General features: G+C 35.0%; 1 protein-coding gene across 1 annotated transcript in view; it reads left to right on the top strand.

The window, feature by feature from the left end:
* Positions 1-24,681, top strand: part of PLAA (phospholipase A2-activating protein) — a 36,350-nt gene that overhangs the window by 7,145 nt on the left and 4,524 nt on the right. Inside the window, exons 3-12 of the mRNA XM_004677700.1 lie at positions 6,184-6,284; positions 6,369-6,489; positions 8,570-8,737; positions 9,276-9,411; positions 11,126-11,295; positions 14,859-15,016; positions 15,967-16,186; positions 18,779-18,850; positions 21,706-21,774; positions 24,373-24,474. Of these exons, the coding sequence (XP_004677757.1) occupies positions 6,184-6,284; positions 6,369-6,489; positions 8,570-8,737; positions 9,276-9,411; positions 11,126-11,295; positions 14,859-15,016; positions 15,967-16,186; positions 18,779-18,850; positions 21,706-21,774; positions 24,373-24,474 (1,317 nt within the window). The remainder of the gene's footprint in view (positions 1-6,183; positions 6,285-6,368; positions 6,490-8,569; positions 8,738-9,275; positions 9,412-11,125; positions 11,296-14,858; positions 15,017-15,966; positions 16,187-18,778; positions 18,851-21,705; positions 21,775-24,372; positions 24,475-24,681) is intronic.

Below are 24,681 nucleotides of genomic sequence, written 5' to 3'. Positions count from 1 at the left end.
AAGACATTTCATCTTTTGAAATTGAACTCATATCTATTTTCCTAAGTTTTTATTTTATTTTTACTTATAAGCGTGGTTCGATAATGAAAACCTTTTGGATCATCATAATCCTATAAATCTGTTAATTCTCTTACAATTTTATTGTCATCATTAAAGATTGATGTGCTTATATATTAAAAAGTAAAGTGTTCAGTTATAAAAGACACTAATTATATTGTGCACTTTGTGATTTAGCTTTTTCAGCTGTATAATGTAAGAAGTTTGTATATAGACTTGGAAAAAACTACTATGGAAATCTTCATTTACATAAAAGGAGAAACAGTATTTTATAATGTGGTTCAGATAAATATGTACAGTCATGTAATGCTTAATGACGTTTTGTTCTTCAATGATGGGTCTATACAGCAACCTCCGTAGGTATTGGACAGTGCCATTTAGGTTTGCGTAATTATACTGGATGAAGTTGGCATAGTGACTGGCATAATTCAGATCACAATTGCCAAACGCCACAGCGACAGCTTATCTATCCCCATTTAAGGGATACATAGCTACATAAAAGAGGTACTAGTATCATGGTCCATTTACCCATGTGTTTACATAACTTAAAAGTTTGTTAATATATGGCCTATCTTGTTTTATCTTCCCCTTCCATGTAAGATTGTAAAAAAGAATTCCAGTCTACTAATTTATTTATTTTATTTGTAAATTCTTAAATATGAAGCTCTAAAAAAAGAGATTGCCATGGTGTCCATAAAAGACCAGATGGAAACATTTTGAGATTTATACACCTGTTGTCATTATTACAACTACTCAGCTCTATTATTGTGTATCAAAAGCAGCCATCAACAACAAATAAATAAATGTGAGCATATGTACATTTCAGTAAATTCTTATTTATGGACTCTGAAGATTGTCATAAATTTCATTAGTTAATAACCTTTTTTTCTCCCTTCTCTCAACCACTTAAAAATACAAAAGCCATTTTTATTGTGAGTCTGTGTAAGTATAGGTAGCCCACATGTCATAGTTAGCTGACCTCTCAAAGTTATGGATTCAGTCTTTTAAAGTAAGACTATCATTATCTTACCTAATGAATATTCTAATTTGGCCTGTTTCATACATTTTTTTTTTATAGTTTGAATTGTGTCGAGACAAGATCCATGTCTTTAAATCTGTTGGCTTCTTTCCCTTACTATTGGAAAATAGGTTATTTTACCTGTACAATTTCCTACATGTGAACTTTGCTGATTAAAACTTTATTTGCTTACATGTTCCTCAGCCCCTATATTTCTTGTTAGCTACTAGTTAGAGCTAGATGGATAATCAGATTCAGATGAAGTTTTTGGCAAGAATACTTTGTAGGAAGTATTGAATACTTTTTGTTGCAGCATTTTTGGGAAGCACAAACTCTCTTGTACTGTTAAGATTGACCAGTGGGTTCAAATGTTGTGACTCATTGATTCATTATAAGTTTACATTACATTATATTATATTACGTTGCATTACAAAACATTTTTATTATGGTTTTTAGAATGTTGATGATCATTGCCTAAGTGCATTATTTCATTAATAGGTGGGTATAGTTTGATCTGTCATTATTTCTGTATTTAATAGGTAGTGCCCCAAAAGGGAGAGCTTCCCCTGTCTACTCCTGGTCACTTACTCAACATGCTCTCCTTTCTTCAAGCAAAAGACGAAATACAATTATCTTTCCTTCTCCATGTCAGACAACCCAAAACTTCCATCCATTTACATAACATCAAACTCAAAGCGAAAAATCTGTGGATAATACTTAGTAGTCTAAAGTATTATCAGGGTGGTGAAGCTTGCTTGTTTTTACATCACTTCTAGGCATAGTTCTTTTTCCATTCTTTTTCCATTCAGACACCTGTGTGATAAAAACACAAGTTATTTGTCAGCAGTTTACATTTGTGGGATAGGATAATCAGCAAGTACTCCCTTTTGGAAAAGCGAACAATTCAAGATAGCCATTTCTAACCAGTAGCCATTTTGCAATACATGTGGAAAGACTGTTTCAAAACTTCCTGCTCTGAATGGAGAGATTCTCCTTTCTAAAAGGTGTTCCTCAGTACCATTTTTCTTTATGACTCTGCTTTGACTTGTAGGGACACTACACATTAATAATTGTGTTGAGACTAATTTCTTATATGTGTCAATCCTTAGCATCACTGCTTATATAGCTATGTGGCAATTATGATAGACTATGCAGAAGTAAGCTGCTGAGAGAGGCAAGTTGAATTGGTTGGTGGTCCATTTGAAGGAGATGAAACAAGTGCACTCTTTCTAATATTTTTCTGAGATACACTGAAGTATATGCCCTTCTTGGGAATTAAGCAGCAATTTTACCTTGCTTTCTGCTTGTGAACAGAATTGGGAACACAGAGGTCTTCTAAATCTTGAACAGTAATTCTTGACATATTACTTTCTTACTAATTCCCTACAAGCTGACTGTAGAATTGAGGCCACCAGAAGAGGAGTGTGATAGCAGGGTATAAAAAGAGGGTTATGGAGTTAAATCGTGATTGCATATTGGAAAATGTCTTTACTTTACCTTTATATTTGATTGGTAGTTTGGCTATCTATGGAATCTGTGTAACGTCGTCTTACCTCAGAATTTTGAAGACTTTACTTTTTTTTTTTTTTAAACATTGTTTATTTTTCTATACTACTTGATTTTTCCTCCCCAGGTGTAAACCTTGTACAATTCCCACTACCAAATCACCCATGAACTGTCACCATAGTGTGTTGTGGTCCTCCCTCCCTGTTATGACTCCTTTCCTGACCTCTCTGCCTTATGTCTCAGATTTGCTAGTTGTGTTGTTTTGTTTTTTCCCCTGACCCTTCAGTATCCCTGTGTCCTCCTATAGTGAAACCATTCTTTTTCCTTCTGACTTATTTTGCTGAGCATAATGCCATCCATGCTGGGTCTCCCAGGTTAAGTCTCAGCACTGTGAAGCTGTCAGCAGCCACTGCAGCATGAGTTCCATCCCCAGCCACATTCCATCCCCAGTCAGGGGACTGACCCACATAAGGTGTAGCAGACCTCTCTCTTCTGTCTCACCTGCTACTTCCCTTAGCATTGTATTTAAGTAAATCTGCCTATTCCAGTCTGCTCTTCACTGTGTCTCTGGTGAATCTTTCACCCCTACACCTCTGGCCTACACCCAGTTGTTGTATACAAAATAAATAAAATATTTTTTAAAAAATCCATCTGTGTTGCTACAAATGGCATGCATTTATCTTTTTTGATGCTGAATAGTATTCCATTGTATATATATACCACATCTTTTTGATCCAGTCATCTGTTTTGGGGCATTTGGGTTGTTTCCACATCTTACCTATTGTAAATAGTGCTGCAGTAAACATAAGCATGCAGATTTCCTTTCAAATTAATGTTTTTGTATCCTTTGCATAGATACCTAGGAGTGGAATTGCTGGTTCATATGATAGCTCCATTTTTGGTAATTTTTTTCTTTAAGATTTATTTATTCATGCATACAGAACTGGGGTACAGACCAGAGGTGCAGGGGCGGTTAGAGGATTCACCAGAGACAGAGTGGGGAGCAGAACAGGCCGATTGATGAAGCACACTGCTGAGAGGAGCAGCGGGCGGGTCAGGAGAGGTCTGCCACACTATATGGATCATCTCCCCAGGCAGGATCTAACTCATGCTGAAGTGGCTTTAGCTTCTCAGTGTTGTGCTTTAACCTGCTCTTCCACCAGGGAGGACTGCATTTTTGGTAATTTGAAGACACAGTTTTCCATAGTGGTTGAACCAGTTTGCATTCCCACAAGCAATGTAAAAATGTTTCTTTCTCGCCACATACATGCCAACATTCATTGTCAGTTTTTCTTTTTTTTTTATTACAAAAGTTTATTTTTACATCATTTTGTACATTTTTTTTTCCATCTCAATTGTAATCCCCGCGGGTTTCCCATCACCAAGTCACCCGTGTGCCATCATCATAATCCCGTGCATTTCCCTCCCCCTCCTCCCTGTAATGTGGGCCAGTCTTGCTGATGTGAGGTGGCATCTCATTGAATTTCCCTGATTATAATTCATGTTGAATAGTTCTTCATATGTCTTTTGGTCATGTGCATTTTCTTCTTTAGAGAAGTGTCTCATTAGCTTTTCTGTCCATTTTTTGACTGGGTGGTTTGTTTTCTTTTTGTTTAGTTGTGGAAGCTCTTTGATAAGTCCTTTATCAAATATGTGGAGTACAAATATTTTCTCCTAATCTGTGGGGTGTCTCTTCATTTTGCTTATTGTCTCGTTCTTGTATAGCAGCTTTTAAGTTGATGGAATCCTAGCAGTTTACCTTTTCCTTCATTTTCATTGCTTCATGGGATGAGTCTTTAAAAGTGTGTCTGAGATGTATGTCATGAACTGTCTTGCCTATGTTTTTGTCTGTATACTTTGCGGTGCCAGGTCTTACAGTGAGGTCTTTTATTCATTTTGATTACTCTATTGTCTCTTAATGTACAGTGTTATTGAGGAGTTTTCTTGCCTCCTAAACTTTTAGGATTCTATTTCTGATGTTATAAAAATTCACAATACATCTCTTTGTTTCTGAAAATGCCTTTTATTGGGTACCTTGTGGGTTTGTTCACTTCAGATATTCATGTCTTTTATTTCTGGGTTTTTACTATTTTCTCCTGTGCCCATCCCCTCATTGTCTTTTTATGGAATCACTATTTAGTTGGATGATGAACATTCTGAATTTTTTTAAGATATAGTTATTTATACATACGGAACTGGGGTACACGCCAGAGGTTCAGGGGTGGCGAGAGGCTTCACCAGAGACAGAGTGGGGAGCAGAACAGGCAGATCGAGGAAGTACACTGCTGAGGGGAGCAGCGGGCGGGTCAGGAGAGATCTGCCAGGCCATGTGGTCATCTGCGGGGCAGGCAGGAATCGAACTCATGCGGACCTGGCTTTAGCTTCTCAGTGCTGTGCTTTAACCCACTGCGCCACCAGAGAGGGCCCTGAATTTGTTTTCTAACAAAACTTTTCTTTCCTATTTTTCATGTCTTGCCTTTTTGGTTTCAATTTGGGTACTTTTTTCAGTTTTTTTTTTTTTTAAGTATATCTCTCTTAGTTTTTATTTATTCTCACACTGCAATTTTTCTACCTCTTGCCTGGATGGACAGGGGATATATGCCTAACTACTGTTATTGTGGGAACAGAGGACTATAGGTGCCACATTTTAGGATGTAGATTTTGCTCACTTTCCCTTGTGGTTCATAGAACTCTTCCCCTGATGCCTGGCGTCCTTGATCTTGAACGGTTTTAGTTAGTTCCCTCAGAGAATTAAACCTCCATTCTCCTGTAGTTCGTGAGGGTGTGTTTTCTGATCCCGTTGCAAAGGGTATCTAGTGTTTCATTTTGTTGTATGCAGACTTTGATTCACTCTTTTCGCTTTTCAAGTCCTAGTTTTTCTGTGGAACTAGTAGTGGTATGTTGCATTTCATAGTTTTGTGAGGCTAGCCATTCTGCTTCTAATCCCTCTTCTGTGGGCATCTAAATTACGTTTTACTCTTTTGCTTGGTTATGTTGTTTTCTGTTGTGTTTAAAGTTCTTACAGATTTAATACCACTTAGCATGTTACATGGATAACCTACCATTTTTGATTAGAACTTTTTTTTATTTTTAAGGTGTGTTTTCATGTTCGTTTTTAGGTTGTATATTTTTTATTCCTGTATAATTTTATGTCAAGATACTAAGGCATTTATTTAACTGTTTCATTACTATTGCACACTTATTTTGGCCACAGTTTTTTTGGTCATTTTAGTTAAAATAACTTTAACTTTAAATACTTCAAAATCATTTGCATTATCTTCTCCACAGTTCTTACAACTGAAGATTTGTGCAAACCACTCAATCTTGTTTTCACTTTATACATGGGGAATCTGAGGTTTAAGTAATAGCCTTGTGGACTAATAGCTCCTAAATTGCACAGCTTGGACTTGCTCCCCGCCTGTCTGGAACCAGTCTGCTTTTAACTACTACACTCTTCTGGATGTCTATTGAGTTAAGCCTTAATTGACTAAGGCACTGTCACAAAGTGCTTTTAAAATCACAGCACCTTAATAATTAGCAAAGGTGTTGAGCATTATTCTTGATGAATTTATGTTAATTGGTGTGTTTTCCCCCTTTTTTAGTTTGTAGTCTTTCATCTGGAAAATTTGGGACATTACTTAGTGGCTCATGGGATACTACTGCTAAAGTTTGGCTGAATGACAAATGTATGATGACCTTACAGGTATAGTCCTTTTTGTGAATATTCTAGATAATAATTACACACGATGATTGTGTAGAAACTAAAATACTACACATTTATTCCCAGGGTCATACAGCTGCTGTGTGGGCCGTAAAGATCCTACCTGAACAGGGCTTAATGCTAACTGGATCAGCAGACAAGACTATTAAGCTGTGGAAGGCTGGAAGATGTGAGAGGACTTTTTCAGGTAAGATCAGAGTAGCCAACTTTTATAATCTAATCCCTTTATATTCTGACAATTTTTTCTCAAAGGTTTAGAAACTAGAAAATGGTATTTGAAAAGCATCCCTGTATTTAATTACTTAATATGGCATGTAATTTTTCTAAAAATTGACATACAGTATATTTTGAAAAGATATAATGTAACCTTTCATAAAACAATCAGATGTACACTAATAATAGCTACCTGATGAGGTGTGGTATATCTTTGTGCTTCTGTATATTACATGTATGTAATTTCTGGCAGGCTGTCGTATTTTTGGTTTTAATTTTCACTTTAACAAGGTCAACCTTTTAGCTTCCAAGCATAAACCTTACTGATGGTGTGTCAGTAATGTCATCTTCATTCATGAAGTAATGTATCAGCCTTTACTAATAGTAAAATATATTGTTTAAAATTGACAAATGCTAAGCTTTTGTGGTTTCAGGTGGATAGTCTATCTAAGCCTAAATTTAAAAAATAAATAAATGACTCAGACTGAGGCTATCTGCTATCAGTAGTGCTAATTTATTGGAGGTCATGTTTCTGATGGCTTTTTTTTCTTGCTTTTATTTACTCCTTAGAAGTTGATAACTACATCCCATAGTACTGCAAAAAATTCCTTTGTGGACATAAAGCTACCTGTATATGGAAAATAGGCAATGAGTTATAACTAAGCATACCTCTGTACCTGCTTCCATATATAAAATGCAAAAATATATGTGTATATGTGTGATTGTATACCTCTTAATAATCTGGATAATTAATCTAAATCAGCAAATACTATACATAGGGAAGGTTTTGAGTTCTGATTTCATTTTCTAGATCACAAGTTCTAGATCACAAGAGAATGTTTGCCTTTAAAAATTATATAGCAGGCCCTCCCTGGTGGCGCAGCAGGTTAAAGCGCACTGCACTGAGAAGCTAAAGCCACTTCTGCATGAGTTCGATCCCCACAGCCCCGGAGGTGACCACATGGCGTGGCAGACTTCTCCTGACCTGCCTGCTGCTCCCCTCAGCAGTGTACTTTGTAGATCAGCCTGTTCTGCTCCCCACTCTGTCTCTGGTGAAGCCTCTTGCCACCCCTGAGCCTCTGGCTTGTACCCCAGTTCTATATGTACAAATAAATAAATCTTAAAAAAAAATTATATAGCAATATCTTCAAATACTTCAATAAATAGTGAAAGAAATAGAAATTTATCAAGTTTTTGAAAATTATAGCTTCTGTTAAGTGGAATACGTATGTATATATATTTGAATGTGTGTATATAACTCACATGCATGTGTGTGTACCATATATGTATACACACATATGTAGTCTCCCAGTTTCATAATTAAGAACATGCAAGAAGGTTGCTTCTTAAATTCTTAACCTTTTAAAAAAAGACACTTATCACTAATTTTTATTTTACCATTTTAATACCTGAATTTATACAAATTGTGAAATACTTCCATCGATAATGTGGTAATGTTTGGCTTTCTCTTTGCACATTGGTTGTTTCAAAGGGGCAGAATAGGTTACAATTTGATTGATTCAAAAAAGGTAAGACGTGAGGTAGGAAACTTGATTCTTGTTGTAGGATTGCTTCTAGTTGTATGGTCTTTAGATAAATTGATGAAATTTTTACCTTGAACTCTTAAATAATTAGTTCCTTTTGTGAATTTTTCCTAGTGCATTTTGAATATAAATCTTAGCATTATGTGGTGAGATTGAGGGAATCTATTTCTGTTACATTCAAATAATATGTTACGCTATCAGTTACTCTTGTTATTGGGGAAGATAAATTGTAATGAATTGTCAGGTAAAAATAGAAAATTGAGGGGATCAAAACTCTGTTTCTAGCAGGTTTTAAAAGACATGATGAATATAAAATAACTTCCCAAGACTAATCCTAAAAAGTGGTACCAAACATAAAACACTGCTTATCTGGTTTTTCTACAGAAAAAAAAAAAAAAAAAAACTTTCCTAATTGAAAAATAATTTTTTAGTACTCACTGATGTGCAGTGATTTACATAGAGCTATCAGCAAATGATCCATTTTATTGAAATATTCTTTTTTTAATACAGGGCATGAAGACTGTGTACGAGGTTTGGCAATTTTGAGTGAAACAGAATTTCTTTCCTGTGCAAATGATGCTAGTATTAGAAGGTGGCAGATCACTGGCGAGTGTCTTGAAGTGTATTATGGACATACAAATTATATTTATAGCATATCTGTCTTTCCAAATTGTAAAGGTAAGATTATATTGTACTATATTAACTCAAATTTTTGTAAAGGTTTATTTTTGTATAGAACTAGGGCACAGGCCACAGGCCCAGGGGGGTGGTGAGAGGATTATCAGAGACAGAGTAGGAGCAAAACAGGCAGATCCACTGAAATATACTTCCCAGGGGAACAGTGGGTGAGACAGGAGAGGTCTGCTGCACCATGTGGGTCAGAGCTCTGACTGATCAAACTCAGGCCATAGCAGTGATGTCATGATAGCACTGAGACTTAACCCCCAGGCCTATATTAATTCAGATTTGATGATTCTGTTGTAATCACACAATTGCTTTGAGGAATTGTCTAAGGAAATACTGTATAACTTGTTAGTATAAGGTATATGATGTAAGATATGGAGTATATAAAGTTGTGATTTTGGATTATATTGTATAAGTGACAAATACATAACATTTAAAACTTACTTTAAAATACTGTGGAGTTATTCTGGAAAGATGGTATGTATAGATATATTTTTTCAATTTAAACTTATTTTTCTTATATTCATTTTAGATTTTGTGACAACAGCAGAGGACAGATCTCTGAGAATCTGGAAACGTGGAGAATGTGCTCAAACCATTCGACTTCCAGCTCAGTCAATATGGTGCTGCTGTGTGCTAGATAATGGTGACATTGTGGTCGGTGCGAGGTATTTATATTCTATTCAGAAAATTAATAATGTGTCTAGCTAAGCCTTTGGTAGACTTCAGGAGTGCACAGTTATAAGCATGAAGAATTTCAGGTGCATTATTACTAAACAAAACAGTAGTGAGTATAACAGTTTTTATAAATGATACATGTACTGCAAGTTTTGCACTTGGAGCAGTGAATGTAAGAGAATTAATGTTGAACAAAGTAGATATTGTTTGGGGAAAACTTTCTGGAAAAGATGTCATTGAATTGAATTTTGAAAATAATCATAAGGGAAGTGAAGCCCTATCAAATGAAATGATTGATAAAGGTTGCATGAGAGTGAAGTGATGTATATAAACATGAAGCAAAATGATGAAGTACTAAGACTGGAGAATAGTGGATAAGAAGTAAAGTAGGATTAATTATGGAAAACCTTGAATGCCAAGCAGTTTTTAGATTCTGTGTTTAGGGTTAAAGGTTTATTGTTCTAGAGAAACAAGTGATAAGATTAAAGCAGAAATTGTGAACTATTAAATATGTAAGTAGTATTTACTAGTGGTAACAGTGAGCAGAAAGCAAAATAGAAAGCAAAATAGGAAGCAATTGTAGTAGTAAGGGTATGAAGTTATGATGTGTTGGCTCCACATGTTGATGGGTAAGACAATAACAACAAAAAAACCCCCAGATCCTGTTGAGGAAAAATGATGAGAAAGGGGATGAGAGTAAAAGCTTAAACTTTAAACTTTGGATGGTTGGAAATCTGTGTAAATAAAAATGGAAAGTATGAGAATTGGTTTGGTGGAGAGATGATGACCTTGGTTATAGATAAACTGATACCCAAGTGGTGACGAGCCGCACTCTGGCTAGTGGGTGTGGGCAGGTGTACTCAAGCCTACCGTAACAACAGAACTGCCAGAGACAAGCAGTAGAACATGTTTCTCTAAAGGGAGAAAAAAGGAGGAGGATTAGAAAGCTGTGGATTGAATCTTGTAATATACTGTGAGTAGAGAAAGAGAAGCAAGTAGGTTGAAGAGAATTCAGATACTGAAATTTAGAGCTGGAAAGAGAAAGGATTAGAAAGGAGATTATGATCAGTGTCAACAAGTATGTGAGGGCTTATGGGATGAAGTTAGAAAAGTATTTGGTCCTGATTGGAAAAATGTTTATTAGTGACTTTTGAAATTACATTTTAGTAAAACAAACAAACAAGCAAAAGATAGAATAAGTAAGAGGAGGTGTAGAGTTGTTTGAGGAAATGAATGGGGAAAGAATCTTGGACTACTCTGGCAATGTCAGCAGGAGGCAAAAGGCTACAACGATAAAGGATACTGAGCCTAGTAAGGTGGAAGTGTCTTGCCTGGGTGGGGCATTGATTTGTTGGTTTAGTTTTTTTCCCCTTCTAATCATATTTGACACTGAAAAAGTATATCAGTTAAAACAGTGAAATTACTTAATGGAGGGTAAATATTTATCTTGGCATTAAAAACCATGCTAAGTATACATCTCAATCTTTTGCCAGTAACTTTTCCCTGAAGTAGTCTTTTTCCATTTTATGCATCACTCAGCAGACGGTAAGAGTTTAGTGCACTGAAGCCTCACCTGTTGAAATATTCAACTGTAGATCTAGAGTCACGTTTCTCACAAATATACTTTTTAACTTTAGTTCATTCATTGTATTATTCCTAATACACTGTGGCAATCACTTAAAATCAGCTTGTTTTTCCTTACAGCGATGGTATTATTAGAGTGTTTACAGAATCAGAGGATCGAACAGCCAGTGCTGAGGAAATCAAAGCTTTTGAAAAAGAACTCTCTCAGGCAACCATTGATTCCAAAACTGGTGATTTAGGGGACATTAATGCTGACCAACTTCCTGGGAGGGAACATCTGAATGAACCTGGTAAATATTGCAGTGAATCTCATAGTAAAAATGTTACCATGTTTGCCTTTATATAATGTAATAAGAAAAGATTGTTTTGCTAGTGTATATTCTGTTTTTCTCAGATCTTGATTTTTGAGAATTTTTATTACTGTGAATAACCATTGTGAGAAGCCATGTTTTTTCTTGTTTCTGTCTCATTTTTATACTTCTAGCTAAATTCCCATAAACATCTTTTTTTTTGTTTAATTAAGTAAAACTTCCAATACTTATAATATTGTAAATATTCAGAAATTACATATTTAATCATTTTTGGCTAGTTTTACAGGTTAAAAAATTTTAAAAATTAGTTAAATAAAATAATGTCTACTTAATGAACTGGAAGTCTTAGTCCTTTGAGTTTAAAATCAGAGCAGTTGCCCTAGTAAAATCTTCCATTCGACAGATCCCTGCTTCACTGTATCAGTTGTTTTCAGGACTTATTCATGGATCCCTGGGAATCTGACAGCCTTTCAGGGTGTCCATACAATCAAAATTAATTTTATAATACTGAGAAGCTTTTGTACTGTTTTTTTTGTTTGTTTGTTTGTTTTATAACAATTTATTTTTACATCATTTTGTATGTTTAGCTTTTGTACTATTAACATAACATTTGCCCTTAAGGTATGAAAGTAATCTGCTGACTTCTTAGACTGCAACTCCAGGCAGTGGCTCCACACTCTTCTGGTGATAACTGTGGTCTTCACAAGCACACAGTCAAAATTTTAAAGCAACTAGCATCTGACTAGCATAATGTCCTCAGTAAAGTATTAAAAGTTAATTTTATTACATCATGACCTGTTAGTTAAGTTGCAGGCTAAATTACTCCCCTGTTTTTATAGAATACCATTTTTATTTTGAAGGGCAAATAACTGGCTCTTCAGGCTTGCATATTTGGTAGACATTTTTTGACTATCAACTAGCTGAGTATGTTATTGTAAAGAAAACAACTGATAGTATTTGTTGCTAAAGATAAAATTCAAACTTGTAAAGTGAAAATTGAAATTTTGGGAAATTTGTATCTGCCATCAGGAGTTTGATTACTTCTTTATGCTTAAAAGATTGTTCTAGTAATATCAGTGGTACTGTTAACAAATGTAATGTTAAATTACAAAATGTGTAAACATGTGGAAGATATATTCACTAATCAATATAACCAGGTAATGGTGTTACAGAAGTAAAAATGAGTTAAATATCAGTTGATAGTCAGGATAAAGCAGCAAATGATCAAAGTTCAAAGTATAAGGTGCATTTCAGTGTAATAGAACATGGAAAAAGCTTTGCTACGTTTTTCAGATCCATCATTGCAATCTTTGAGGACCTGCTACTTTAACATATCATATTTTTCTAAAAAGACTTTTGAACTTGTCCGTTTTTCTTCAATTATGTTAATCTGTGTAAGGCTGACTCTAATTTTGAATATGTCAACCAAAATTGCACATTGCAGTGGAGTGAATGCTGCGGTATATAAAAGTCTAGTTGTGTTCTCGAAGAGAAATGTCAAAGAGGTTTGCTTACAAAATGCAAAACAGAGTCAGTCTTCTAAATTTGACTATAAAGAGATCTTCAAACCAAACATTTAAGAATTATTTTTAATATTCTTAGAATTATTTGTACAAATAGTCTTTCATCACTGTATCTATCTATATTTGGCATTAATATTTGCTAAGTGCTTAATGCTTACCCAGCATTGCTTAAACTCTGGGGACTATAGTAGATAATGCAAGACACAGAAACTCTGTTCTCAAAAATTTATGTTCTTATAGATAAGTAAATAGTAAGTAAGTAAATGCATAAGTGTGTTAGAGAATGAAAAGTACCATGGGATAAATGAGTAAGGACATTTTTTTAAATCAGTAGAATATTTATTTCAGTATTTTTTTTATACAGCTATCCAAACCTTTATAAAAACCCTTGGGCTAAGCTGTTTCTACAAATTCTAATATTTTGGGATATTTGTAACAATATGCAAGGTGTTTGTTTTATAAACTTAAATTCTTGTATCTAAGGGAATGTATAATACTTAACATAGCACTAACTGCTGTAAGAGGTAAACCAAAAATCTTAGTGGCTAAACACAATATAATTTTACTTGTTTATTTCAAGTAAAGCTGATGGCAAGGCATGGTGGTGCCCTGCCTCTATAAACTGTCCATAGAGTAATTTTGTTCCTTATGGTTAGTTAGGGACCCAGACAGTTGGAACTCAAAATCATCATGTGACTTTAAAAGTTCCCTTGAGTTGAGGTAGATATTCAACCACCTGATAGGTAAGAGGGGAGGGTAGAAGATGATAGAGTAGTTCTAAAACTTGGAATTAAAATTGGCAGATAATATTGCACCCACCCAAATTTCATTGCCCATTACTCAGTGTATGACATCAAGGAACTGAACATTGTGATCATGGCTAGTAAGTCTTTGATTAGACAATTCTAGCCTATGTAATAGAGGTGTGAATCTCTGGAGGATAACCAGCTATCTCTTCCACTGAAATCTTTGCTGAAAATGGGACATTTGCGTAAAGTTCTAGTGGAAATAGAGCAAATCTGCCACCATCTGTGTGAAAGGGGTTGGAAGAATAAACACCTGTGCAGAGACTCTATGACAAAGCAGGATGATGGTTTGAAAAGACAAATCATGGAAGACAAAACCAGGGAGGTGGTAGGGGCAGATTATATCCCCTGCACACCAGACCTAGGACTTAGATTCTAATCAAGAGTAAAATGGAAAGTCAGTGAGGGTTTCTAGCCAAAGTTTCAGAAATTGCTAAAACTTTTGAAATGTTCTTTGAGTACTGAATGGAATCCAGAGTGTCCTAGAGTAGGGATAGGAAGCCATTGAATCAATCCAACTGAGAAATAGTTGGACTTCTCCTGGTGGATAACAATGGGATGGTGAAATGAGGAAGTTTTCCAGATATATTTTAGAGACAGAACTGATAGGGGCCCTCCCTGGTGGAACAGCAGATTAAAGCACAGCACTAAGAAGCTAATGCCACTTCAGCATGAGTTCAATCCCCAGCCCTGGAGGTGATCCACATGGCATGGCAGACCTCTCCTGACCTGCCTGCTGCTCCCCTCAGCAGTGTACTTCATCAGTCAACCTGTTCTGCTCCCCACTCTGTCACTGATGAAGCCTCTCACCGCCTCTGCACCTCTGGCCTGTACTATATACACAAATAAATGAATCTTTAAAAAAAGCTGATAGAATTTGTCAAAGAATTGGGATTGGAAGAAAAGGGAATCAGACTCCTCTATACATTTTGACCTGAGCTGGTAAAAGAATGGAGAGTTACTTGCTGATATAAAAGAGTTGTTAAAAGATACTCGGTAATAAAACTTGTGTTATGTTTGATGGACCAGTTGCTATCTAGTAGAATCTTATTTTTAACCTTGCTTTATGTAATAAAGTTCCTGTTAGTTTTTTATTGCTCACTTTATATTAAATCAAAAACTCTTTATAAATGTTAATGATAAAAATCTATGTAAACGTTTTTGAATTTCACTATGCTATTCAACCTGTAATTCTTAAAATTCTTATTTTAAGGTAATAGAGAAGGACAGACTCGTCTAATCAGAGATGGTGAAAAAGTCGAAGCCTATCAGTGGAGTGTTAGTGAAGGGAGATGGATAAAAATTGGTGATGTTGTTGGCTCATCTGGTGCTAATCAGCAAACATCTGGAAAAGTTTTATACGAAGGGAAAGTATGTCAAACTCTACTTTCTAATTACCATAGTCTTAAAGCATCACAAAAATTACAGATTTTTTTTCCCTTTTGCCTATGTTAATAAAATTTTCTTTGGTATTAGGACATTGAAAATTATACTTTGGGGCTTCCCTCAAGGCACTGGTTTAAAATTCCAGCCACTGCTGCATCAGTTCACTCCCCAGCCAGGGAGTTAACCCACCTGGTTTAGCAGACCTCTCCTGTCTTTTCCACTGCTCCCCTCAGCAGTGTATTTCAGTCTATTCTGATCCCCACTCTGTCTCTGGTGAATCCTCTCACTCCCTATACCTCTGGCTACACCCTAGTTCTTGTATGTGTAAATAAGTAAAATTAATCTTTATAAATAAAAATTATACTTGGATGGGAAAATTCTTTTTCCCCTCTTCAACAGAATTTGTAAGTCTCTTTCCATATAGAGAATGTTGCTCTTGGATAGACAGAGTCGTTATAATTTGCCATAGCAGTGTGGTACATAACCTATTCCCTACACATTTTAGGATTAGGAACTTCTTTGCCACCTTTTATCTAATGTTTAGTGCTTTACTATAATTTGAGCAGATATGAGAGACCCTGAATGGTAGTTCTTATAATGTCAGTATGTTCTGGTGAGTGGAGCATGGTATCACTTGATACATTTGTCCTTGAGATCAGCCAAGTAGAAACCTAACTTTGGTCTTAAAATTAATGAGTTGTAATCCATTCACCTTCAACCCCAGGGAAATATTTATTTTGTAATACATGCAGATGGTTGCTATTAATCGTTTTATGCCAAGTGGAACATCTTAGCATTGTAGTTTGGATAATTGGATAATTTAAATAATATTTAAAACAATAAAAAAGGAATACATAACATGTTATCTATGTCATTAAAATATTTGAGCAGATAAGTTTGTAATAATTCATCTCCTTTTTATATTCCTATTAAAGGAATTTGATTATGTTTTCTCAATTGATGTCAATGAAGGTGGACCATCATATAAATTGCCATATAACATCAGTGATGATCCCTGGTTAACTGCGTACAACTTCTTGCAGAAGAATGATTTGAATCCGATGTTTTTAGATCAAGTGGCTAAATTTATTATTGATAACACAAAAGGCCAAACATTGGGACTTGGGAACACCAATTTTTCAGATCCATTTACAGGTTAGTTAAGGTTCATATTCTTATGTACTTCTATAAATGTTGGTTTTATTCTTGATGCATTTTATAATTAGCTATTTACATATAAACCAAGTCCTACTACACATTTTTATTGACATTAATTTTTTTTTTTTTCTTTAAGCACTTGTAGCATTTAATGAACCTCCCATTTGGCATCAAGCTACAAGAACTCAGACATATATACACAGACACACTCATATTCACTCACTCTCTTACTCATTCTTCTTAATCTTCTCATCTCTTCTAAACAATTTGGCTATCACAGTCACAGGCTGCTTTGGGAACTTTCCCTTCCCTAAACTTAGTTGTAGCCTGATCACATCACATCCAATCATAGGAGCAGCTCCAGTCTTGCTTTTTTGTTAGTACTAACCCAAGTTTCCTCAATGAACAAGAGCCACAGTTTATCAAGGTTGACAGTTATAAGCTCTGGTTTCTTTTAAAGTGGTAATCCCTTTTACCACTTCTGTCAAAGCAACCTAGGTAATAGTTGTTAAAAAGCTGATCCTGTGGTGATGCAAGCCCCACGTTAACCAAGACAAGAGAGATACACTTTTATTATTTTTAAGTTTTATATAGTAATTCGGTGTTTTACAGAAAAAGTTTAATATAAATTATTATCTTTCAAAAAAGTTACCACACTAAAACTAAATAAAATTTAAAAACTTTAAATCAGTCTTTTGAAGTAAAATGTATAAGGTCCTTTATATAGTTTTTCCCTTCAAAAATATCTGTTTTGCTGCAGTCATTTAAGCCTGTGTTGCCTTATGGAACCTGGCATGTACTAGCTGCAAACATAAACCTCTTTGGTTGTGCATGCAGCCAATTGGTTTTATGGGTTGTGAGGGACCTAACAGACAGCCCTTTCTAGTAAGCATTCATGTCTGATTTTATGCTGCCCCCAGTCTAACTCCAGACTGGTATACAGGGTGCCACCCCAGGGCACAGTAGCTAGGCCAAGTCATCATGTTCGTGCCCATAAACTTACAGAACAAGGAGCATGTTATTGAGGCCATACCCAGGGCCAAATTTAAGCTCAGGTTATCTAAACTCAGAAGATTCACATCTTTAGGAAATGGGGCTTTACCAAATTTTAGTGCAGATGAAGTTGAAGATACGGTGTCTGAACTCTTATCCCAGATGACTGTGGGGTCAAATACATCCCCAGTCATGGCCCACTGAACATAGTGAGCCTTGCACTAATTTGAGACTCAGTGCTACCCCACACATAAATCCTCAAGATCCGGAGAAAATTTTAATATAAAAAGTCTCAAGAAATTTTAAAAATAAAATGAATTTTATTCTGTTTTCACATAAGGCTAACCTGGTTTGCTATGCAATAAATCTAGGAGTGAATTGTAGGTAGTTTAGTTTATATGTGATTTGTATTGTACACATTAATTTTAAGTCAGTAATTTAGTGTTTAAAGTCCTGTAAGTAACCTCATGCCAGATCATAAATTCTTGTAGGATTAACTTGAGTTCTAGGTCCTGAGAACTGAAGCCATGATACAGGAGAAATAAAATGTTTACTCTCTTATTAGACAGTGGACCAGATCTAAATAAAATTTTGAAATTGGCACTTTGTTGTTAATATTTTCCTATTGTCATTCTGACTCCCATATTTTATATCCTAGTTCTCTTGTTTTACAAGAATCCTGTATTTTGTCCTATTTCTTCATAATCCAAAATACTATTGTTCAGTCACATAATAAACCTAATCTAACCTCTGTGTTGACTTAAACAGAATTATCAGTCTTATGACTGAACTGTAACTAATGTAAGCCTGCCAGTCATAGCACTTGACTGAAAGAGAAAAAAAATATGTTTCTATTGGTGAAATTTCAGACTGAAGTGTAAAGGAGTGAACAGTAATTGCAGAATTGTGTGAGTTACTAAAGCATTTAACTCTAGGTATCAAAAGACTCTTCGATTCTTTTGTTCTTTTGAAACTTCATAATGTTACAAACATTCTTGAGTACATTATTTTGTAGTTGCCTCTGATTATTTCCCTGGAGGTACTAACAAAACACAAACCACACATTTGTAAACATATAAATGGAAATCTGCTTGCTTTGTAGCACTAGTCCCTTTGTAATTCTTTTCTCCAGTAGGTTGTAAGCTTCAGTGGATACAAGCAATTTTGTTCCCTGCTGGATTTCCAGCACTGAATGCACTGTTTGACACATGAATTAATGAACCCAGGGGTTCTCTAAAAGATTAACATTGATACCTGTGGTTTTGATTACAACAGCACCAGCAGGAACTCTAGCAAATCTGTACAGGAACTGATTGTGTGTGTATTATTTAGGTCAGGGACCACATGCAAGTTCTCTATTTTGGAATTCTTAGTCATTTTAATATTGCAGTACAATGACTAAGAGACTAGAAAATACTAAAGTTACGAAATAGGACTTGGAGAATCAGAGAAATTCGTTTTGTGCTTGTCTTTCTAGCTGACTTTAGTTTCTGTCTCTATCATGAGACAGCTTTAGAATCTTGTAATGTGAGCATTGTGCTGTTTTTTAACTTCAAAGTCTAGCCAACTTCAGCTATCCCTTTTTTCCTTACACAGGTGGTGGCAGGTATGTCCCAGGCTCATCATCAGTGTCATCTAACACAGTGCCTGCAGCAGATCCTTTTACAGGTAGGCTATAGTTTTTATGAATGTTTGTCTCTTTAGTAAATGTACAGCATTTTGTGTTTTATGTTTTAGAGCTATCTTCCAATAACTGATAGTTTCCTTAAGTGTTCCTTCAATTTTGATGGCTTTCTTTTCACTTCTAATTTTTCCTTTTTCCTGGAGAAATTTTGTCTTCCTCATGATTTTCAAAAGCATACTACTAGAACTCACCGTTTTCTCAGTGATCATTCCTGAAGTGCAGAATAGTTTTAAAAGCATAGGTTTCAGAGTCAGACAGACCTTGATTAAAACTCTGCCTCTACCGGTTACTTGCTATGAGAAGTTGGCAAGTTGCTTAACCTGTCTGAGCCTATTTTTTTTATCTGTGAAATTAGATATTAGGGGAACTGACCACCCAAGATACAGCATGAATGCTCTCATTGGCGAGAAGCTACCCATCACAGGCAGAGAAGGAACCATGAGTCCCTGATACTGGATGAAGCAATGCAGACAAGAAGTCTACCCAGGCATATTTTGCCATATCGTGGAAGACATTCCAGCCAGCTACTCCGGATTAATCTTCCTAATCTAAGTTCTTGTTCTTCATGATGTCCGGGAAGTGTTGGTGTATCTTTTCAAAGTGCTTTTTTTTGGCCAAGGTATGCATGTCTCAAGGTATGCATGCAGAATCTGCTTTAGTGGAAAAAATTGCCAAACTTGGACTTTAATGTCACTGAAGAAGTCTGTTTTCAGAGTAGCTTTTGGCATATTTATTTATGATTGCTGTTGGATCTTCAACCTGAGTTCCTGGATAATTACCAAATTTTGAAAAAAATTCATAGTTTTTGGTATTCGTTGACTGTACAGACTCAATAATGTGAGCTTCTAAAAGCAACAACGTGCAATCATGGTAAAGCATAGATTGGATCAGCATCTGGGTTGGTATCATGAAGTTGTGATCACTCTCAGTGATATTCCTTTCTCCCATGGATGAATTGGTAACCCTGATACCAGGAGCTAGCTGTATACCTTGTGCATTGATAACCAGTGAATTTACAGTATCCAACTATCAAGCTAAATGTGGTAGCACATTGACTATGAAGGAATTCTCTGATGGCATAATGTAGTTAAAAAGAATAGTAAGAATCTGAAGAGTAGATAAAATGATGACTTTGATGATGATGCCCTAAAACCTAGAACGAGTTCCAAGTCTCACTGGCGACTCTCTTGAGAACAGAAAGAACACACCAAGCTTCAAACAATAGCAGCAAAATTAAAGAATTCTTGGAACCATCCTGATGGCCAGCACTTCTTCCTGTTGCACAGTGTCAGTAACTAAGAAGATGCAATAATTTACGGAGATATGCAAGATTTTATACTAAATGTCTAAGAGAATTATAGAATCGCTAAAATAACTGAGCCACACTACTATAAACATCTACCATTTAACATGAAAATTAAATGGTATAGTACATATAAAGTGTTTAGCAAAATGTTCGGAATATATTTTAACCCTTGGTATATGTTATTTATTACTGTTGATGGTATTCCCCCAACTTTACCTGCTGTACTGGGACCAGAAAATTTTTTACACTTGGCTTACATCTTCAGGTTAACCTTAATCTTAATTCGTTGTTCTTTTCCTCATTTATGTGAATCTCAAATATCTAATGTCAAGTAGACTCATTTGGAGTGTGTATTTAAATTACTCATCACATTCTACCCTGATATACTAGGCATGTCAGGTATATACTAAATATACTACTCTGATATAGTAGGTCTGATATACTAAGTTATACTAGGTCTGATATACTACCCTGATATACTAGGCCTATTATACTAGGTTAGTAAAGAAGTCTAAATACTCATGCCCTAATCCTCACTCCTTCTGATGAAATGACCTTGGGTGTGGTTTGCTGTTAGGTAGTTTTTAAAACATCCTACAGGTTTCTAAGGTGAAGCCAGTTTGGAGAACCACTGAGTTACTATGACCCAGGGAATCTACATGTTGAACAGGTAATGTACTGCGGTGGTCAAAGAACCTCATAGAAAAGTGTTGGACTGTACTTTGCCCATGGCAAGTTATTCAGTCTTTCACTTGTAAAATACAAATAGTAATGAATATCTGATATGTAAATGATTTGTGCATTTAAGGTGCTTGGCATGCTAGTTAGAGATAGTAAAAGCTCAAAAAGTCAAGTATTCTATGTCCTACATTATTTTAATTAATTCCATTTACTTTTGTGGCTTTTGTTTACTTTTCCTTCATATGTTAACCCTGTTCTACCAACTCCTGGACTAAACTTGGGCTAGAATAATAGCTCCTTTCTTTTGCTCACAGTCTTATCCAGGACTCTGAACATCTTCAAATCCTGGTGACTTTCTACACTTGTTTTTCATGTTCCTTTCTTTTCATTGTCATTGAGATACCCACAAAATTAATCTTAAGTATGAGACTAAGATATTGTTGTAGAATCCCAAACTGTAGTCTTCATTTCTGCTAGTTATATGTGCCACTATTCCTGTTTATTTTAATAGAATAGTGTTCATATTTCATTATGAACATCTTTCAATGTTTCACCAATCCTGATGCTTTTATAATTCATTAAACTTCTTTAATTATAATGTGTAAAGTCTTTGAAGTTTATTTTGTAAGTTGAGAATTCCTTTTCTGAACTTTTAACACTAGGCTTTAACTCTCTGTTGTAGGCACAATTCTAAGCATTTTTATGTGTTACATGCACAACCTACTACATATGTAAAGATGCCATTCTGAAGTGTGACTAATAATGAAAATAAATTCTTTTGATAAAGAATAAGCAGCTTGAATTTTATAATTCATAGTTACCTTTCTTACTAGGATTATTATTGCATTTTAGGTGGTGGTCGTTATGTGCCAGGTTCCACAAATATGGGAACTGCCATGACTGGAGTTGATCCATTTACGGGTAAATTTCTCCTTTTTGTCCTCTATCCCTCCCCATTCCTCATATTGAAACTTTAATTTAATGAAAGATTAAGAAATTGACATTTTTACAATGCTGGAGAGCTTTTTGTATAGTATATAAAGGCCAAAATTCTTGACACAATTCTCAGAATTGTGTCATGACTACACATTACAGTCATCTAGGGAGTTTTTAAAAAGTACTCAAGACTGATCCCCAGAAATGTTCACTTGGTCTAATACAGCTCTGGACTGATGCCAAGGCAAGGATATTTTTATCTAATGTGATTCTACTATGCAGTCGGGATTGAAAACTGTTCTACTTTATTAAGGATTTCTTCACTACCTTTACAAAATCTAAGTTTATTCCGTGTTTCCCCTTCATTCCTAGTTTGTTGAAAATGTTATTCACTATGTTATACGTTGTTCTTTAGAAGATTTAGAAAGGAATTTGTTTTAATCATTTAGGCCAGGACTATTTAGCCTTCTGAGCTACTAACTTTTTAATTCTTAGTATTTAGAGTCTGACATACCTTGTGTTCATCATTGTTAAATATATACTGTCATGTTTTTCTTTGTATTGACTGCCAGTAAAATGCAGGGATAAATTGGTTCTTGCAAATTTCACAGAATCTCTTGGCTCATATTTTTCCTACTTAATACTTATTTTCTGTGGTAGACACACACACACACGCGTACAGAATATATGTTATTGAGCATAATAAAAGAAAAAAAAACCTGCCACTCTACTTTGGTGGGTGATTTTTATAAGCTAGTTTTTCATTGCAGTGTTAACATTGGCTGGCAGTACTGAAGTATAATGTTGTAATTAAGGACTCAGGTGTGATCCTGCTTAGCTCCAAATCTCAATTCCATTGCTCTCTACCTGTTTGAACTTGAGCGATGATTTTGTTTTCTGTACTTGGTTTTTTTCTCATTTGTGAAGAGATTATGCTCTACCTCCTATAGTTAAGCACTTAAATCTATAATTAATACATGTATATTTATCACATTCTACAAAATAAATTTATAGTAATCGTTAGCTATACCCATTTTCCAGAAGTTACAGCATTTAACAGATACACACACACAAAATGGATTTACAGATACTCTCACTTAGATAAATGGAATAGCAGCTGTTGTCATCTCTCACTTAGATAAATGGAATAGCAGCTTCCAGATTGGTCTATGATCTATAACTGCTAGCAAAATTTTTAGTTTCCGATACCGTATACCTCTTCCTTTACTAAATCTTTAAAGATTTCCCACTGGACATTTTCTCCTGCGTTGTGTCACATTCCCCTCTGCTATATTCCTCTCCAGCCATCTGGCCTTTGTCAATCTCAAGAGTTTTGTGCATGCTGTTCTCTTTTGTAATATTCTATGCTTTGTTATTTAGACCACAAATTACTGTTTCCCCCCTCCCCTTCCTTTTTCTTTTTCTTTGATTTTTCAATATAGTATTTATTAGATAAACTCAATAATGAGACTTATCTGGACACTCAGCTCTGTTCTTTAGTAGATCACTGACTCAAGCACCCTATATTTTTCCTTTGAAGAACTTTTCATTGTACTTAGACTTCTGAGAGATACTTGATTTGTATTCTCCTTACTGTGACTGTATAGGTACTAGAATAATTTCATTCAAGTTTATTTGTGATGTCATAACATTGGTGAGGAAAAAGCAACTGACATTGACTGAAACAATGTCATTCCAATGTGCACTAGTAAGGGAGCACATACTTACCTGTATACTCCAATGATTAAGAGTACAGGCAGTATCTATACAGCTTGGATTGCATCCTCTATAAAGAGTCAGAATTAATTTTGTGCATTTATCTCATTCATCTTCTGCATTTTCTATATGTTATACTTAGGAATTTAAAATATTTCATTCAGATATTTGCAAAATAATTTTACATTGTGACAAAAATTAAAGATTTGAAATGTAAATAAGGTATAAATTAGAATTCAATTATACTTTCGCTGAAGTCTCTTTGTCCACTGAGTACTGTAGAATTTTCATCCTGTGCTAGTTTTTGTTCATCAGATACCATTTTTCTATTACTGTAATAGGGACTTACGAAGTTGAAATGTTAAAAAATGACTTAGAACCTTGATCCTTCAGAGACATGTAACTTGAGGGAATTTATTAGGATGATTTAGAGAATGTGACAGTGATGTCTTCATAGATGGAATAAGCTTAGTAAGAGACATGAAAAAATTATACATATAAGAGATTAATATGCCATAGAGCAGATTGGAACGGGAAGTCTGATAATTGTTTTGTATTCTTTATTCTTTTTAAAATATCGAATTTAGATTAGTCTTAAATGTATCAGAGCTATAGAAAGTGCAAATGGAAAAAATATTGGTTTACATTTAAACTCCTGTTCTAAAAATTGCTATTTGCTACATCAACAAATATAAACAATATACAAAATCTTATAAATAGCTTTTCTTTTTTGCTGAGATTGCTTATTATTTTATTGCTTGAACTAAATAGTTGTTATATACCTCAGTACTGAAAAGCAAGAAATTCTTTAAGATCTCATTTTTGGCCACTTGTTATGATTTTCATTATTTTCTCTTCTGTAAATAGGGAACAGTGCCTACCGGTCAGCAGCATCTAAAGCAGTGAATATTTATTTCCCTAAAAAGGAGGCAGTTACTTTTGACCAAGCAAATCCTACGCAAATATTAGGTAAGTGTATTTTATATAACTAGTTTTCTCACATTTCCACAGACCCTTTGAGAAGCTTAAGACTGTTCTGGGAACTGAGTACTTATGATAGACTCTTCTATTGTGGTATTACATAACTATCAATTCCAGACACAGCAATGTACTTATAAAAACTAATGGACACTAGTAAAGGAAGTGAGAATAACGAGGTGGAAGGGGAAGAGGGTG

The sequence above is a fragment of the Condylura cristata genome, unplaced genomic scaffold (assembly GCF_000260355.1).
Source record: "Condylura cristata isolate star-nosed mole 26May11 unplaced genomic scaffold, ConCri1.0 scaffold00006, whole genome shotgun sequence".
Classification (NCBI taxonomy): Eukaryota; Metazoa; Chordata; class Mammalia; order Eulipotyphla; family Talpidae; genus Condylura; species Condylura cristata.
The sequence above is the reverse complement of the archived record's forward strand: the minus strand, read 5'-3'. Positions and strand labels throughout refer to the sequence as shown.